The 21182-nt window shown below is 31.7% G+C and overlaps 1 protein-coding gene across 1 annotated transcript in view; it reads right to left on the reverse strand.

The window, feature by feature from the left end:
- Positions 1 to 21182, reverse strand: part of LOC148303259 (uncharacterized) — a 133416-nt gene that overhangs the window by 44509 nt on the left and 67725 nt on the right. The window contains exon 3 of the mRNA XM_088270351.1: positions 6232 to 6437. Within this exon, the coding sequence (XP_088126477.1) occupies positions 6232 to 6437 (206 nt within the window). The remainder of the gene's footprint in view (positions 1 to 6231; positions 6438 to 21182) is intronic.

The raw sequence follows: 21182 nt of genomic DNA on the forward strand, positions 1-21182 counted from the left end.
AATGATTGAAAATTTTTGGTTATCTTTGAGTCTTTTAAATGAAAGTAATAAAGCGAGTGACTTAATGTTTTGGTTGTTTTGGACTCTTTAAAATACAAATAGTAGAGTGAATTACTGAATCGTTTTTGTTATCTTGGACTCTTTAAAATACAAATACGAACTTGTGACTGTTAAAATTATTTCAAAGTTAACCAAATGATAAAATAAAAAAATAGTCATTAACGACAAAAAATATAGAATTACGAAATCTATGTTTATAAAATTGTATTATATTAAGAAATATTTTATTTATTGTTTCGGCATTAATTTTGTGGTAAGACATGTTACAATGATTAAAGAAAACACTTGTTTTTTACCACTTGAGTTTTATTATAGACTACATGTTTCAGAAGTTAAACTTCCATCATTCATGTCCGTATAATAACTGATATTATACAGACCTAAATGATGGAAGTTTAACTTCTGAAACATGTAGTCTATAATAAAACTCAAGTGGTAAAAAACAAGTGTTTTCTTTAATCATATTAAGAAATGCTATTATTTTAAATTTAATAAAGTGTTCTACAAAATAAGAGATAAGGAAGTTATTGAGATAAAAAAGGGTATTCACAAGGCTAACGACTTGTTACTGGCTGATTTAAATGATCATTTTATTCAATACTCATAATACAAACGAAAAAACAACTATGTTACTGTAATTTTCAAAATTTTGTCAGGCGTAAAAAAATGTTGGTATAAGAATTTTTGAAAATTATAATAAAAGTATGTTGGGACGCTTTGGATACATGGAACAAATGGGTGAGGAAAGAATAGTATAACAAATTTGTGAAGCGAATGTGGTTAGGAATAGAAGCAAAGGAAGACCGAGGAAAACTTGATATGATTAAGTATTTCAAATACTTGGAAGTAGTCAGGCCAGGAGTCGATACGAGGAGAAGATACATGAATGTGGAAGAAGCAAAGATTGTTTGCAAAGACAGAACGGTGTAGCGTTCTATTCCCTGCGGAGAAGCGGCATGATGGTTAGTTCTTCTTCAAACCCTTCTCCATACCCCAATAGTGCATCATATAAACACAGTGTTATCTTGATCGTTAACACATGAAAGAAAAGTAATCAGCCCTCCGCTTCATGTATCAGTCCAGGGTAATATTGAATAAATATTAGATTGAAAAAATCACTTATATTTATTTGACCCCCCCTGGGAATCTAACCCGGAACCTCCAGAACGGTAGCCGAGCGTGCTGACCATTACACTATGGAGGCGAACAAAAATGGTTGGTAAGTTAGTTAGTCAAATTATATACAAATATATAATAAAATACATATATTTTTTATTTAAATTTAACCCTATATTTGGTTGCAGGTAGCAGTCTCCCCTTACTTTCTTCCCTTACATACGTAATACGATTGTTGTATTCTCCCCCATCGGGGGGTCTATCTCACAGAAACAGTGGATGATGCAATTTGCTTTGAAAATGAGGTCCTGAAGAGGTTTTCTGTTTTGCGGCAGGACGGGACTAGAATATATTCCAGGATATATGCAAATTTACATTGTTCCAAAATGTAATTAACGTCTCCTCTGACGAGTTCAGTATTTTATTTGCATAATACCAAAATCAAACATCTTCAGGAATAATAATTTCTCCTTGGTACTTTCTTACTTTTTATTTATTTAAACTAAAGTTTTACTCGGCCACGCCCGTGATTTTTACTGTTTAATAATCATATAATAAAATAAACTATAATTTTTTTTTTCTAATTTATTTTCTTTTACCAGTGACTGAGTTTCGTCGTTACCAACATTATCAGACTAGTTTTTCACTGAATGAAATGCAGTTCTACCAAGAAATGTCAGTGCACAACTTAAATTAATTTTTCATGGTTGAAATTTTTAGAAATTTTTATAATTTTTTGTAACTGTAGAATGTTGGTAGAAATTCATTTGAAAATTTTGGGTAATATATCCAAAATAAAGAAGGTTATTGGATTGAATTCTACTTTTATTTACATAAATATAATAATGTATGATGCGTCACTCATTATTATATACATATAAATAAAAGTAGAATTGAATCCATTAACCTTGTTTAACTTTGGATATATTAACCAAAAAATTTTAAAAACAATTTTTCTTATTGATTTATCAAAAACCACGAACTAGAACATACAAATCTGGAAATTTGCAGGGCTTACGACCCATTATTGGCTGGTTTAAGTGATACGTGTAACATTCGCCATTCTACTATTTGTTGACGAGTACACTACTCAAATTTCGAAGGTTATTTTTATGCTTCAATTATATATGGTTGAGATAAATAATTTTTGTAAGACTCTTCCTGAATTATTTTAGAAATAAAGAAACGGCCGAAAGCATCATTTCCAAGATTTATTAAACTTATTTTATGCGCCAATTTTTTTACCAACAAAAGTTAAATGTGTAATGGTCAGCATGCTCGGCTACCGTTCTGGAGGTCCCGGGTTCGATTCCCAGGGGGGTTTAATAAATATTCGTGATTTTTTACTCTAATATTTATTCAATTACACTGGACTGGTACCTGAAGTGGAGGGCTGATCACCTTTCCTTCATGTGTAAACGATCGAGATAACGCTGCGTTTATATGAAGCAGTGCCCTATGCACCATTGGGGTGCGGTAAAGGTTTTATAATTTTATTTAATAATTTTGTTTAAAACGTTTTTTTTATTTTTTTTTTTAAATTCCGGATTTGCTACACTTAAGAGTTACGTGATATCACGATTCTACATATTATTGACAACTCAATATATAGCATTTAAATTGCTAATGACATATCCTTGGCTGATTGAAGTGGTCACTAAAACCTACAAGTAATCTCAAAGGATTTTTTTTTAATTTTAAAGCAACCGAATTCAAATTTCGGAAAGTTGTATAATATGCTTGAAATGAATACAACAACTGCATTTTTCTAGTAAATGTTTACAGTTGAATTCAATTAATAAACAAAAATTTAACTTTAAAAAGATGTAAAAAAAATAGCAAATTATTTTACATGTAAGGAGAAGTCTTGAGATATAATTATCAATGTAAAATTTAGTTACACAGTGCACAAATCACCGTGAATGAAGTGTTCATTCAAACAGCCAATAACAACTTGAAAGTTAGGCATTATTTTCATCTCAATATATTTCTTCATCTTATTGAAATGTCTGTAAAAATCTCCATTTAAATAAGTCCAGTACAGAAAAAATTATTACAATTTTATGGAGCTCGAAGTAATGTATTAAGTTATTTTAATTTGTTAATACCGAGAACTTATGGGTTAACCTTAGGTCGTATAATAATACAGATTATCAGTAGCCTCACATATACGTGGTTTCATAATGCGAATATATTATTCGGTTATAAGATCTCAGAGCTTATGGTTACACGAGTTGAAATTAATGCACTTAGGTATATTAGAATATGTAACATACGAGTATAACAACGTGTCTGTTGAATAATATCCATGAAATAGACTCCAGACACTTTCTTCACATATTTGTATACATATATATATATATATATATATATATATATATATATATATATATATATATATATATATATATATATTTATATAAATATATATATATATATATATATATATATATATATATATATATATATATATATATATATATATATATATATATATATATATATATATATAATGTATAAAATAAACATACAAACATTTAAATATTTTTTAACTACCGGAATACGAATCCTCACAAATATAAGTTCAAAATAAAGCGCAACAACTAAATAACATAATATAATTTTTTTTTGATGAGATGTTAAAAAATAATATGAAAATAACTCCTGTAATTCGAGATATTCTAAATTTTGTGAACAAGTATTTGGACACACTTTAAATGTTGTTAATATATAAAAATATAAACCTTAATAAATAAAAACCTATTTTAGTGGGGTACTGGAGGCCAATGTGTATTCGAAATTCTCAGTTCTGTTTCTAGAAGTCATAATCATCAGCACATTTGATTTCACAAAGTCAAAAAGTAGTAAAATATATATATTTTTATTAAATACAAAAAAAAAACTGTATTAATATATGGCCCAACCAAAAACTAATTCGCGATAAGCCGTGCTGACCATGAAAACCTACATTTATGTTTTACATTTTTTATTTTTTTTATATTTCATTTATTGTTTCGGCATTCACGTTATGGCAAGACATTATTAAATTGTGAATTAAAACACTTGTTTTTACCACATAAGTATTGTATTTATTTTTAACGACTAATTTCGAAATCTTCAGTTACTTTCATCGGCAAGGAAATAGTTATAATTTATTACTATTTACCCGTCGATGAAAGCAACAGTAGCTTTCGAAACTGGTCGGTAAAAATTAATATAATCTCAAGTGGGTAAAAAAGCAAGTGTTTTCATTTACAATTTAATTATGTCTTACCACAATGAATGAAAAACAATAAATGCAATGCTAAAAAAAGTAAAAATCTTGACTATGATGGCTGGGACACACACACTAATGTCGCCACGAATGCATATAGCAGACCATCTAGTATGTTAAGATATTCAAAATGAAAACCCTATTTCAAGAATTCTCGGACCATTGATCAAAGAGAATTGCCAACCTAGCGACATACAGAAAGGTCGCTTCAACTTTAGCCTCCATGATTACTTGTAAACAAAAATAACAAAAAACGCAACGGCATGCCGTATGACAGAGACAGATAGATTTTCACCACTTTGACGTGCGATCGAAAACCGTCAATGAACGGATCGCCGCGAAATGCATGGCTGACCGGAAACAATATAAACAATACCAAAGAGAAAGACAAACGGATCATGCGCTATATGCATTTGTGACAACATTTGCCCGTGTGTAGTGCTGAGTTACGAGCTATTGTTGGCATGTATTTATTCTAAGCTAACTAAATATGTAAAATTTTGAAATAATGTAATAAAAACGAGTTCATACAAAGCGGATAAAATATTATTAAATTGATTCTTAAACAACTATCAAAGACGCTAAATACCAAATCTGGGAACACCACTACACGAGGTAGAATTATAGCGAAAAGTTGATCCCTTCGAAAAGAAACTTTAATTGCAATACTAGTATGTTACTGGAATGTTGAGATGTAAGCAACCTATTATAATTAAAAATAATTTGACAACGATAAACTTTTCCGGAGAACGAACTATATACTACTACTACTGATGCATATCTGCAGCCAATAGTGCATAGGGCACTGTATCAAATTGATGCAATGTCAAGTTGATCTTTAATTTTATGAACGCAAAGTGATCAGTCCTGCGACAGTTACCAGTCTAGGGTAATATTAAATAAATATCACAGTGAAAAACACTAATATTTATCTTGAACCCCCCTGGGCATCGAACCCGGAACTTGCGGCTTGGTATACAAACGCGCATATCACTACTCTACGAATTTAGACTTGCATAAATGCGTTTGGTTTTAATAAAGTTTGAGTTAATTAATACAAAAAATATCTAACGAAGAAGGTAATGTACTATCAGTACTAATTAAATTATAATTTTGTAACAGAGTTCCGCTTTTTCTAGGCAATTTGATATACATTATGCAATAGATGTACAGTTATATTAAGATGAAAAACAAAATATACGGCAGAGCTTAATGAAATGACTAAATGAAGTTAAGCTTCATACGCCTACTCGATTACTCCCTTATAATTTCTCATCTTTCATCTTAATAAGAGTGAATAAATAAAAGAGCGTATCAAGTTCTCAAGCGACTTGTTATTCGAAGGACGAGTAGGATGTTTGGATATGTGAGAATATACGAGTAAATATTTGCGATGTCCCTGCCTTTATAGGCATTATTATATAATGGTAATATTTTCTCTTAAAAAACTAATCAAAAATCTTTCAATTTATGTTTGAAAAATGTGGACATAAAAATTTAAATAATCATTGAGTAAATTAATGAAAAATAAAATCGAAAAAATCTATAGAAGGGATGAAACCATTAAATATTAAAATTTTTAAGAACTCGTTTCAAAGCAGATAATATCCAAATCACAAAATAAAAATTCAATGCTTTTGTGGTAAATTCAGTCATTTACTTTATATATCATTTACTATATATATAGGTATCTACGGAGGCGGACATGTCGAAATGTTGAAATGTCAGAAAGGGTAAATAGTATTTGTTCCATAAAGAGTACAAAAATATTGGTTCCTTACGTTGACCTGTGCCCCTTGCGTGGGGAAGGTCCGGAAGGGCGGCTTCCTCCCCCTCACGTACTGCACCAGCTTGCCGCCCGCCCTGCGCCACTCCACCTTGTAGAGCAGGTCCGGCTGCACGTTGTGCGCGCAGTGCAGCGCCACGGAGGCGCCCCGGGCGGCGTAGCGCGGCATCTCCAGGGAGACCACCACCTCGCCGGACCCGCCTGGGACAAAATACCTGGTCAGTGAGGGTGGTGGCATTTACAAGGTCATGAATACAGTGATGGGTTAACAGGGTGACCTGGTCTATATTAGTGATATTTACAAGGTCATGTGGTCGTCATGGGTGATAATTTACAAAGTCAGCTGGACAGTACAAATGATGGATTGCAGCGTTTCCTGGTCAATATCGGCGGTAATATTTACAAGGTCGTGTAGTCATCATGGGTGATAATTTACATAGTCATCACTACTACCATGGTTGATCATTTGGACAGTACAAATGATGGATGGTCAATATCGGCGGTGATTAATACAGGGTCATGTGGTCAGTACGGATGATTATTTACAAGGTCTTAGCTTTCCTTAGAAAGTCCTCAGCTTTTGTACGTTTTCTAAAAATGAATATTTTATTTTTATTTTTATTGTATTATTATTGGTATAATCTATTTACCTAGTAAATAAAGTCATTTGAAATTGGTATTTATAAGGTTATCTGGTCAGTGTCGGTGATGGGTGTTTCAAAGTTGGCATGGGTAGTAAGATTAGTACGGGTGATGAGTATTAAGAAGGATAACTGGTTTGTATGGGCAAGACTTTTATAAGGTTTTCTCGATACTAAGAGCGATGGGTATTTACAAAGTAATCAAGTCAATATGGGTAATGAAGGTTTACGAGGTTATCTGGCGTGGTGATGGATAATTTCAAGGTTGTTTAGTCTGAAAGGGTATTATACATTTACGTTGTTCCTTTTATACGGTAATCAAGCTTTAGGTTTGTAATTGTAATTACTGATATATTATGTTGAATTTGAATAAGCAAAATCTATGTACACACTAATTGAAATAGTTACCATTCGTACTAGTTGATTGGGAGATGGCCTATGCTTCATACCAATAATACCGTTTACGTATGTTTTTACTGAATAAGAAGTTGTGCTTGTGTTAGTTGTTTTAGAGAAGTATTGATAATTATTACAGAAGATATTTGAGAGTGCGGTGTAGTAAAAAGTTGAGGTGGAGGGGAGTAGGTTTTTAAATGGATAGAGTCGTATGTTGTAGGGCTAAAATTCTATGGAAAGATAATTAAAACTGAAGAAAATTGTGATTTTTATTAGAGAACACATTTTTTAGTATTCAATTCTTACAGTAATTTAAAATAAAGTGTTGAATTTCATTTTCGTAATTTAATTGTATTTTGATGTACAAAATACATTTATTTACTCAGGGGAAAATCACGATGGTGAAATTTCTTAAAGAAATGTCAATAAAAAATATTAATTAAAGAAATTATTGTATATCATTCTTACAAACAAAACATCATGTTTATTTTGTAAAAATTCTTAATTACTTATACGAGTTTATTTATTCATTCATTCATTTATTATTACAGATAGAATCATATGTTGTAGAGCTGAAATTATTTTATATCATTTTTACAAACAAAGCATCATGTTTATTTTTTGAAAATTTTTACTTACTTAAAGGAGTTTATTTATTCTTTCATTCATTTATTATTATAGATAGAGTCATATGTTGTAGAGCTGAAATTCTATGGAAAGGTAATTAAAACTGAAGAAAATTGTGAAAATTGAAAAAAAAAATATTGATAAAAGAAATTGTTTTACATCATTTTTAAAAACAAAGCATCATGTTTATTTTTTAAATTTTTTTTCTTACTTATAGGAGTTTATTTATTAAGATATATCTGTTCGTATTTAATGTAATTTATGCAACGCTTCACGAAACTCAGGATTAAATCTCTTCATATTTATATTTTATCTAGCTTCATTGAATATATATTTCATATTTTGACAGCGTAATTGGTTATTTATGCTAATTTATTAATTTCAGTGGCAAGATATAATTTCAAATGTCGTGATTAATAATATTTTCCAAAGATTATATTCTATATTTTATGGTAATCATGACTAACGTTTACATTCTCCATTTGTGTTATTTAGTTATGAGAATAAATACGGAAAAAACCGTTAAACGAAAACATATATAATACATTCAAATGAAGACAGAGTTATTTACAAATCAAACATTGAAAATGCAGATGTAGGTCATTTAAAATGAATGAAATTGTATTTTATGGACTTCAAAACGTACCCTTATTTATAAGCATTTTTGTTTAAATATCATTTTTATTATAATATTGCAAGGCCAAACTAAAAACAATTCGCTTCTGTTCGCCTCAGAAACCAAAGCTTCACACAATTGAAGGGTTTTTTTTCAACAAATGCACGTGTGGCGTTGTGTGTTAGACTACATTGTTTATTGTACGATTTCCATTACTACAATGTTGCCAGATAGAGATAAGTTTCCCGCGCCGTCAAATACATGGCCATTTTAAGACTGGCGGTAATATAAAATCAAACACTGGACATTTTTTTATGATATTGGGTAATATATCCAAAATTAAATACGCTTATTGGATTAAATTCTGCTATTATTTACAAATGTATGTATGAAAATATGTGACGCGTTTCGTCTCATTAAGACATTTTCAAACACTATCACTATCAGTGTTTGATAATGTCTTAATAAGACGAAACGCGTCACATATCATATATCTAAATAAAGTAGAATTCAATCTATTAACCGTGTTTAATTTTGGATATATTACCCAACAATTCAAAATGGAATTCGACTAACTGTCTGTAGTTTTAATATATCTTTAAATATAAGATGCACCTGAGTTTCGGAGATAATTTTTTGAAGAAGAGTAAGAGAAAAAAAATAGAAAAATTTGGTGTGTAATTGTTATAAATAACATTTAAATATCTGCAAGTATGGAACCGAATAATTTTATACCGTTAAAAAACATGTTCAAATGATTTGAGAGATAAAACAAGCCCCGAGCTAAATGGAGCTATTTTTTCGCACTTTTTATCGTACCGTTATTAATCAGGCTAATCGATATGCGGGCTTCACAGACAGTTTTTTTCTTCATAATTAATGAAAGCCTTCGGGAGGTTACAGGCTTTTCCGGCCTTTACCACTCCCAATAAATGACGTTTCCGGATGTAATTTAGATAAAAAATATTGTTTCATTTATTACCTATTAAATAAATTTAGTTATTGTGGTAAAGGAAGTATTTCACCTTTAAAAAACAGCACTATTTTTTTGAAAATTTGGTTGATAAGTGTTTGGATACATTCGACAATAACTAAAATACCAATTACTGTTTCATTAATTGATTCGGCAGTTACTATGTGGCATTTTAAATTAAAGTTTTACGTGGTAAATACCACTATTTATTAAAATTTCTTCTATTGTGATCCGAGTTTTGATGCATTTTGCATAATTTTCAATCACGGTATGTAAAGTTTAATTCTAAATTTTAGCACACGGTGTTTGAAAATGATGCGCAATGCATCTAAACACGTGTCATAATAGATTTTACGAAATGATGGTATTTACCAAGTAAAAATTAAATTGAAAAAGGGTCTAGAAGTTTATTACCGTGAAAAGAGTGTGAAATCCATCAATATATAAAATATAATAACCATATCCGCTCCCTAGGTGGAGCATATGGAGTCCACAAACTGTCTCCAGGCTTTTCTGTCGGCTGCCAGCTCCCTTGCATCCTCCCAAGTCAGATCCGCGTCCCGAAGTTCTGACGAGAACTGCCGACGAATTGTCAGCAGTGGTCGTCCTGGGCGGCGCGAACCTGATGCCTTGTAAAAGAGGCAAGCTTGATTAAGGCTCTCAGGAGGCATGCGGAATACATGGCCAAGCCAACTGAATCGCCTTTTCTTGACGACAGTTGTGACCAAGATTTACTGCGTCCTACGCCTTATTTCTTCTTTCCTCACAAAGTCAAACCACCGCACGCCTGAGATTCTCCGCAAACACCTATTCTCAAAGCTTAGTACACGGCTGCTCTGGGCCCTTGTAAGGTGCCATGTTTCACAGCCGTATAAGAGAACAGGAGCAATGCAGGCATTGCATAGGCGGCATTTTGGTTTTCAATACAATATGAATAATATCTTAAATAAAAAACCTTTAATATTTTCCAAAACAATTACAATAATAATCTCAATAGATTTATTAAAATAAATTATTGCATACTCAGTTTCTACTGTGATTTGAATCCTTGTATTATTTGATTTAAACTCTTAAAAATCATTGTTCATTGCAATTAAGTAACCAAAAATATATATAGTACAATAAAGTATATTGTTATTTTGTGTCTAATGAAAAATAAATAAATAAATTTGTTTGCGTACATTTTAAAAACGTTTTTATTTTTATTTTTCAAAAGAAGCCAAATATATAAAATACTATACTTTTTTTTAAATTGGAGTTGAAAATAACGTTACTGGTTTAGAAATCTCAGATCAGAGGCTTATGAAATGAAAAATAAAAACTCTTCTTTTAAGCGCCGTGGTTGGGAAAGTCGGACTCACACATTAACAAAATTATATATTCAACTTAAAATAAAGTTGGTAAATACATATAATTCAAACTGAGATTATGTTCGTTCTATTAATTTTATGACGTACTCGTCGGACTGACGTAAGTAAGGAACATATCGAAAATCAGTAACATGGATTTTACGATATTTTCATGAAGTATTTATGGCTTAAATATCCCTTTTACATTGGCAGGTTTTTAAAATTTTATATCCATTTCCTTGAGTTTTATACTTAAAAAAACACTTAATAGTAATTCCTTCTTTCTTCGTGGGTTACATTTTTTGTGATTATTGGTTTGTTTCTTTCGTGGTCACATCTCTATACCTTGCACGTCTTTTCAACTCGGTGTCTCCGCTACAACACATGTCGGAGATAATTTGGTCCATGTGGGTTAAGCGGGTAGTCCTCTGTTGTTTGTACCTTTGCATATGCCTTCCGCAATCGTAAGAAGCAGGCCTGAGTATCATACATTATGGTCTCGCTGTTGTGTTTCTTTATTTAGTAAGCATCTAGATTCTCCAGCCTCGCTTGGTACTTCGTTGTTTCCTACATGTTTCGACCAATGAATTCCAAACATACTCAAATGCCTCCAGCCGCCCCCGTTCTGCCTGCCCGATAGTCCACATTTCGATTCCATACAACAGTATGTTCCAGACTAGAGTTTAAATGAAGGTTTTTCACATTTTTAAATTTAAATATGTATTTTTTTAATTTCTCATTGAATGTAATTCTTGTTTACAACATTTTGAGTGTGTCGAAATACTTATTCATAAATCAAGATTATCTCCAATTAGGAATTATAGTTGTGAACTCGCACATACTGTGTAACAAGTTTGATCAATATATATAGATGTTTCCAAAATTTAAGTAGTGTGGTTGTTAATCAAAGGTAGATTTGGTGAATGTTACACGTATGTAAAGTGATCCACTAAGCCATGTTGAGATGTCAACAAAACTATTCTTGTTTATTTTATCCGGCTGACTATTCCATATTATGAATGAATAGCCCCATGTCATGAAAATTGCATACATATTCGATAAACAGTGTCATACTTTATCTGAACATTTCGAATTTAGTCCTCTAAATTTTACTGCATTAAGGGTAATTATTGCAATTTTCAAAACTCTAGCTCTCGCTTTTGTAGTTTCCAATGGGTAGATAAACATCAACGTTGTTTATGTAATGCAATACAGGTAAAAGCGTTGTTGTTTTTGCAATAAACATCGGGGAAATATCGGATAACTTTCATTTAACAAATTTCAAAAAAGCAAACAGTGCTCCTGCAATGTTGAGGTTTCAACTTATTTAACCACACTAACATAATATTGCGTTTAAACTTCGGTGGGATTTGATTTCCGTTTGCACAACTAAATTTTAAATGGAAACTTTACGAAATTATGATAACATTTAAAATTGCTGTTTTTTTTGTGTAGTGGTGGTAACAAGTTGGAATTCTATAGCTATCGGAGTAAATATTACAATTTTATAAATTTTAATTCATTTTAAAAATAGTAGCTTATCATATAATGAAAGCAGTTTCTTTAAAGAGTCTCAACTTGATATGAAATATCTAATTGAAAGTCTGAGGATCTCAGGGCTGGCATTTGGCTGGCTCAAGCAATCACTTTATATACTTGTGTAACGTTCACCATTCTGCCAATTATTGAACATCAAAAAAAATTACATCTCATCCGTAGGTTGAATAATCCAGTTTCCGATTTAATAAATAATAATTATATCATTTGAAGGCAAAGTAATTTTTAAAATTAAATAAGCGACAATAATGATAATTCTTTTAACAAAAAGTGTCTCATAAGTATTCCAATAATTTTTCAATAATTTCCGCGGTGGATTTGCATCAATAATTAATGGTTGGCATTATTGCTAAGTCATTTAAGATAATCTAACCCCCCATGTAGGGATTTTGTTCTACTCTCTGGGTGGAAAGCTCCATTGTCCGTCACACCCCACCAACCTGTTCCGTTTGCCTTCCCTCACAGTTATTTATGAAGATAAATTTACCCCTGAAACTCTCAGAAACTTTTTAGATACATCCCCTGCTGAATCTGGAAGTTTTTTTCTATTTGAATAAACTGATTGAAATAACTTAGTCCTAATGAACATAAGAAAAGAAAAATGTCGAAATCTGTACTGGTTAAATGATCAATTTACGTATTTGTTCGAAAGGAAAATTTAATTGTTCGGATTAAGGATATTTTTATTGAATTTCAAAGCTTTTATAAAATTATTCCAACTCGTCTGCTCGACGTATACATGATGTAAGTTAACTGACGGAAAATCTTTTCCCGGATTTCCTTTTCAGAATAATTGGGTGACTATAAATATTTATGGAAAAGCAGATACCATATTTTTGTAATTTTTCAAGAAATACGCATAAATAACTTAGAGCAGATATGAAATTTATAAAAATATATTATAAAATATACACATGTATGTACATGTATTTAATAAAATATTTGTTTTTTTTTAAATGTTTCTTTTGTTGTTTATACAATCTAACTAAATAACCATCACGCTTCTTCTCTGCAGGAGTAGGCAGAAAAAATATAACGCCACAGAAATCTGTCTTTCAAACATTCTTCGCCTCTTGCACGTTCATGCATATCCTCATTTTTCAACTCCTGACTTCACCATTTTCAAGTATAATATTTGATCATGCCAAATTTTCCTCGATCTTCCTCTGCTTCTACAACCAATAACATTCATCACTTATTTTCCTGACTATTCTCTCTTCACTCATTTCATTCACAAGCCCAAACCATCTCAACAAACCTTTTTTAATTTTATTGATAAAACTTTTCTCAGTCTTACATTTTTTCTTATTTCACCATTCGAACATCTATCATACATCGTTTTTCCACACGTTATATGAAAGATCGCATTTTGAATGCATTCAGTCTACTTTCATTTTCCTTTTGGAAACTCCATGCTTCACTTTCATACATTAGAGTTGGTACTAGAAAACTGTTTAAAAAAAAAAGTTTTTTAAAAACATTTTGAGTGTGTCCAAATACTTGTTCTCAAAATCTGGATTATCTCGAATTACAATTTTCAAATTTTCATCTCACTAGAAGACGTTTCTAGTGAAATTCTGGTGATTCAAGAATAATGTTTCAAAATTGGTTCATAAATATATTTTTTTTACTGTAATATTTATTTAATGTTACTCTGGACTGGTACCTGAAGCGGAGGGCTGATGACCTTTCCTTCATGTGTAAACGATCAAGATAACTCTGCGTTTATATAAAGCAGTGCCCTATGCACCATTGGGGTGCAGATAAGGGTTTTATTATTATATTATTAGTTTAAAATACAGTCGAAGGAAACTAAAGTTAGATAATTCAATTTGCATAATGAAAGCCTGATAGATGAAAACAACTTATAGAGTAGTTTAAATGGGACGAATCACTTACGATAATAGCTACTCCAAAGCTCGGGACTTGACTTATATGGCCCGACGGGTGTTTGAGAAGTGTGACTCAATGGCTGTTTGTGTGACGCTCAATTGATCAATTTAATCGTAAAGGTTGGTAGTCAACTTGCAACAAGTGAATATAAAACTTTAAAACGTGAAACCAAATTACAGTAAACCCCTCTATAACGTTGAGATAAGTTCTGCGTTATGGAAAGGAACGTTTTAGGGAGGGTTTATGTTTTAATTGTATTATTATTGTACATCATAACCAGAGGAAATAACCGAAAGGAGTCATTTTTAAAATAAAAAAATCTAAAAACATTTACCCCCCCATAACGTTCCCTTCGATAACGCGGTAGCTATCTCAACGTTTAAAGGGGGGTTTAGTGTATATAATCACTGTGCTATAAAATCCGTACTATTAAATCTGCCTCCGTGGTGTGGTTAGCTACCGTTCTGGAGGTCTCTGGTTCAATTCCCAGGGTGGAGTGAAAATAAATATCATTGATTTTACGCTCTTAAATTTATTTAATATTACCCTGAACTGGTCCCTGAAGCGCAGAAGTGATCACCTTGCCATCATGTAAGTAACGATCAAGATAAAACTGCGTCAATACGATGCAGTGCACCATTGGGAGTGGATAAGGGTTAGAATTAGAAAATATACTTTTGAATAAAAGCACCCATACCAAAAATATACATGTTCTCCGATTACTAAGATTTTTGACACCACCAGATTTAAGGCTGTAGATTGATCTGGCTGTATGAAGAAGTTAAGATAGTGTCCACCGTCAACAATGCATCGATCTAACGGTTTAATATAACATAACATAACATAACATAATATAACATTTAATTTTTACTATTTCTATTTTTTTCATGATATCCTGTTACATACCAAAAAAATATGTCACTATTGTTTTTACTGAATAGAAAATATTTTTTGCTGTTCCAGATCGTTAGCAAATCAATATTAATTAGTTTTGCGTTCCAGGTTCATGTATATACTCTGTATGTTCCAGGGTAATATAAAATAAAAATAAAGTGAAAAAACACATTTTCATTTTATACCCCCGGGGATCTAGCATAGGACCTCCAGTATCGTAGAAAAATACGCTTACTACTACACTCTGGAGTCGAAGAATAATACAACTTAATAATAGTAATTCATAGAATAATAAAATAAATATTATTATTTAAACTGAGACATAAGGACAATTGATATGGTATGGGCATAGAGGATGCAGAGAACCCAAACATGTAGTTAACCAGGCAATAGAAATGGATCTTCCTCGAAGGTTATCTAGAGGAAGACCAAGGAATTAATGGGTGAAGCAGAAAGATAACACGATTCGAAGGCATGGTATAGGTGACGTTGTCCAAGACAGAAGGACCTATAACCTGAGTACGAGGAGAGCTGACCCCAGCAGTCTACAAGGACAATAAGCTGGGATGTAGCCAGGAAGAAGATAAAACTGACACATACCGCTCACTCCTTTCAAGAACGTCATAAATAAAAAAAACTTGATTTTTCAGGAGAACGTATTTAAAGTTTATCAATATAATACAATGTATTAAAAATAAATATCAAGCCACTTACTGAACTTTTTACTGTGCAACAGATCTTTTTAGGTAAAACTTGAAGGTTTTTTTCTCCATTTGAAAAATATTTAGTATATTTGAAAAAAATAATCAAACCATACCTTTTCTTCAAAATGCAAAAACAACACTTTCTGCCTTGTAGCTGGTAAATATTAAGTTAAAAATATGCCGCTTTTGCTGGGATATAGTAAATTTTCTGGGCATTTCGAAAAGATACACAACGGAAAATTGACGATTTTATTTTTATTTATGACGTTCTTGAAAGGAGTGAGCGATATATTTATAGTCTTTTAATACGGATATGTGATTTAAATTTTCACCGAGAAGAGCGCTGATATATTTTTGAATTCCCGAGAGTATACAAATTTACGTTTGAAAGGAGATAACAATTGAAGTGGATTCAACTTGATAATTGTTTGTTGAAATGTCAAGCGTAAACTATAGTTCTTGTATTTGGAGTGTCGAGAAACTTATCCCACATACTTCAACCCTGCTTTCTATTCCAAATATTACATAATTCACGTCTCTGAAGTTAAATGCTGAGAAAGCAAGACTCGGGTCAAACGAACTTCGAGTTGCAGCTATTATTAGACTTATTAAATTTAATGACATCGATAAGGCTAGGTATTTTAGATTACATGAACTAGCTAACAATCACGCCGCTTTGCCTCAGGGGTAGGCAGAGAGAATAGAGCGCCACGCCACTTTGTCTTTGCAAAAAATCTTCACACCTCTTCACATTCTCGTATCTCCTCATATATGCGCACCGATTGATTATTCCGACACCTGACCTGACAACTTTGAAGTATTTGAAAAATTCGATTTTGCCAAGATTATCTCGGTCTTTTTATGCTTCTATTACCAAACACATTTACACCATAAATTTGTTAGATACCTAAATATTAATATAGTAATATTTAGCCATATTACAGACAAAATAAGTTTTTTTCTAATGAATTTTAAAAAGTGATCGGCAACGATATAATGAAGATATAAATACAATAAAAATAATACTTGAAATATAAGATATCACTTGCCATCACATAAAAAAATGTTACTGGTATTCTCAATACTATTAACATTTAAAGCATTTGCTTTGTGGTTAGTATTTTTTTCTTTTATATTTTTTTACGAAAATGTTAGTGATGTTAGTATATAACTACTTACCGACATTTTCATGTCTACCGGTTTCGAGACGTAACCGTCTCTTCGTCCTGATGAAGAGACGGGTACGTCTTGAAACCGGTAGAGATAAACGTCTCAGTGAGTGGTTATGTACTAATTTTACTAACATTTTTGTAAAAAAAAGGTTAAAAAATAAAATCAGTTTTTAAATTTACAAGATACTTATATGTAGATACTTATTATGGCAGTGGTTAGTCATCTTCCACAATGTAGTGGTTAGAGCGTTTGGCTACTATGCTGGAAGTAGCGGATGCAATACTTAGGGGGGGGGGGTATAAATAAATATAAGTGATGATTCACTCCACCATTTATTTAATATACCCTGGACTGGGATATTAAGTAAATATTTAATATTTAATTTTCATCCGCAAACCCTCTGAAGCGCAGAGCTAATCGCCCAGCTTTCATGTAAATTACGATCGATATAACACTGCGTCGATGCAATGCAAAAGCGTTCGGTGGTTGTAAAAATAAAAAGGTTAAAAAATATTTTGAATTTAAGTTGTATTTGGTTAATTCCACTTGAAAGGTATTTATGAGTAAAAGTGGTATTTAACGAGTAAAATTTCAATTAAAAATGGATGTATATTAACCATATTATGAATGCCGGATCAATTGATAAAAATATGAGATTATATTACAAATATCTTATATTTGATAAAATGTGTCTCAATATTACATATTTTTAAGCAAAAACTGTTGTTCATCAACAGAATAATGATAAAATAACAACCATGTAGTTTTTTACACATGAATTTCATTTGACCAGCAACCGGATTTCGTCGTAACCGACATCATCAGATTGGTGATGTCGATGTGATGTGATGGTGATGAAACCCGGTTGCTGGTCAAATAAAATTCACGTGGAAATAACTACACAGTTGTTATTATATTCTTTAAAATGCAGCTCCACCAAGAAATGTCAGTAAAAACTTAAACTATATAATCTAATTAGTAGAATTTAAAATAAACAACCCATTCAGAGTTTAAAAATATTTAAAAAATCATTAACCTAAGGCAAGAGAACAATTAAAAGAATCACCCTTAGTTTTTATTGTGGAATCATTTTTTCGTTTGAAGTAGAAGAATTATAATTTTCACAAGAAAATATTGGTAGATATTTTTTTATTTGACAATAATTATTTAATGGTTTCACTTTTTAAACGAGTAATTGTATATATTTATAAATACCTTACAAACCAACCCCTTGCGTCTCCGCAGTGGTAGGTAGAGAGAAAATAACGTCACACTAATATGTCTTTGAAAACAATCTTCGCCGCTTTCCACATTCATACATACCCACCAATTATTCCGACTCCAGACTTGATCACATTCGAGTATTTGAAATACTTGACCACGTCAACTTTTTCTGGGTCTTCCTCTGTTTATATTTATAACTATCACATTTTCTGTAAATGCCCATTATTTTTTTTATTGAGTTTAAAATATCCACGTAAAGTGACGTTTTTATTAATAAGTCGGTAGTTTCTGCTCTAAAAAAAGAGAGAAGAAAACAATTGAAAAAACTAAATTTTCAATTGAAAGTTTTCGTTAAGTTAAGTTATTATCAACATAGGTATATGTATGTTATGTGAGTTAGCCACAGAGGTATGTGTTTGATAAAAGTGTTTTCTTTTTTGTTTGAAAAGTTTAAAGCATAAACTCGTCTAAAGCTGCGTAAGGCAAACGAGACTCGAGGAAGGTAATTGTGCCAAGTATTGTTCTACGTTTAGGACATTTTGTTCAAGTACGAAATGTTTTTTTCAAATGACAGTAATATAATGAAACCTCTTGAGCGTCTGCGATATGGCGGAGTCGGATTAAAGTTGAAGACTTTTCAGGGACCTGAAACTTCAGGAGGTGCTTCAGGAAAATCATTAAAGAAAATATAAAATATTTGGTTGAAGGCTGCCGACCAATCGCGAGGCTGAATTCACCTTGTGAACTCAGATCACGTATTGTTTGTTTCTTTATTTCTATATTTTACGTAGAGTAAAATTTAAGTGTAGGCGCCAGGAGATCGGGAAGGGATATTTACGGTGGAATTAGAATTTATTTATTCAGGCAGCGTTATTTTTTAACGTAAATTAGATGCTCAACGAACGTGTTAAATTTGTACGTTTTGGAAACGAATCGATTATTTATGTTGATATTCCCTTTACATAGAATGGTAATGGCAAGTACATCACATAATTAAATATTGACATCTCGACATAGATGAAGATAACGATGAAGATGGAATCCTGGTTATTTGGATAAAATTGTAAAAAATATTAATTTCCAATATGATAGCGTTTTTTATCATTTCTTCTTTTTTTGATAAAATTGTTGTAATAAAAATATGTTATTTTTTGACATCTCACCAAAGATGAAGATGAATATCCACCAATAGATGTCTCTAGTGAAGTTCTAGTGATTCAAGAACAAGGTTTCTAAATTGGTTAATATATATAGAACTTCCAAGAATTTGAGTAGTGTGGTTGTCAATAATGGGTAGAATTGGTGAATGTTACACGTGTATAAAGTGATCAATTAAACCAGCCTATGACGGTCGTCAGCCCCGTAAATGCCCAGACTTCCATATTCTTCTTCATCTTTGATGAGATGTCAAAAAATAATATGAAAATAGCTCCTGTAATTGGAGATAATCCAGATTTTGTGAACAAGTATTTGGACACACTCAAAATGTTGTTAGTAAAAATATGCAAAATGACAATATTTTCGATAGCTGTCTTACTTTCACATAAAGTTTTATCCCCCTCCGTAGTGTAATTGTTAGCGCATTTAGGTACCGTGCTGGAGGTTTTGGGTTCAGGGGGGGGGGGGTGATAGTAAAAATTAATGATTTTACACCTTAATATTTATTAAATATAACCCTAAAGTGCCTCTTACCTTACTGTAAGTAATGATCAAGATAACACTGCGTCATTACGATGTAGTGCCCTGGGCACCATTGGGTGCGGATAACAGTTAGAAGAAGAGGAAGGTTTTAAACATATAATCAGAATTTGTACAAATTATGATGATTCAATTAGGCTTATTTTTATACAGGAAAAATATATTTTACCGTTCTTTCCTCACTCATTCGTTCTACATGTCCAAACGATCTCAACACACCTTTCTTAATTTTATCGATAATGCTTATCTCAGCTTTGCATTCCTTCCTTATTTCACTATTCGCACATCTATCATAAATCGTTTTGTCGCACATTCTTCTGAGAGATCGTATTTCGACTGCATTCAGTCTACTTTCATCCTTCTTTTGCCAACTCCATGTTTCACTAAAAACAAATTTATGAGGCGAATGTTATTGGTAAAAGAAGCTGAGGAAGACCGAGAAAAACATGACACGATCTGGTATGCCAAATACTTAAAAGTGGTCAGGTTAGGAGTCGTAACAATCGGCGGGTATGTATGAGGAGATGCATGAACGTGGAAGAGGCGAAGAATGTTTGCAAGGACAGATTGGTGTGGCACCTATTCTCTCTGCCTACCCCTGCGGGGAAGCGGCGTGATGGTTAGTTAGTTAGTTAGTTAGTTTAAAATATATTTTTCTTCCAAATCGTACTTGTATTTTCATTTAATTTACACTCCTGAAGTTGAAGTTTATCAATTAGTACACGCTTAGAAGTAAAGGGAATTCAATCCGAAGTGTAATATTGCCTGGGGAATCTAAAACCAGAAATTCAATTTCCAACGTACGTCTTTGGGATACACCAACCTTTAGATTCCTCTCAATTTATGTGTTCAGCGTTTCTCGCAATACTTTTGATGCTGGATATAAAATTCTAAAACTGCATGTTTAATCTTATGTCGAGGAGTACAAATAAATGCAGGCCGGGATCTTTCAATAGAAATATTTTGTTGTTATTTTTTTATTGATTTTTTTTACGAAAAACATATTTAAATAATACATTTTCATATTTGAAAAGTTGGTAAATATACAAAACATTTCAAATAAAACGTTTCAACCTCTCTAATAAAGTAGATACTTGTGTTTAGAGAGGGAGTTTTTTATAAACAAAGTAAATTAAAATAAAAATAAAAATAAACAAAGTAAATTAAAATAAAAATAAAAATAAACAAAGTAAATAAAATC

Source organism: Brachycentrus maculatus, unplaced genomic scaffold, assembly GCF_059751285.1.
Source record: "Brachycentrus maculatus isolate JH-2025_06_01 unplaced genomic scaffold, ASM5975128v1 h1tg000378l, whole genome shotgun sequence".
In the NCBI taxonomy this organism is placed as follows: Eukaryota; Metazoa; Arthropoda; class Insecta; order Trichoptera; family Brachycentridae; genus Brachycentrus; species Brachycentrus maculatus.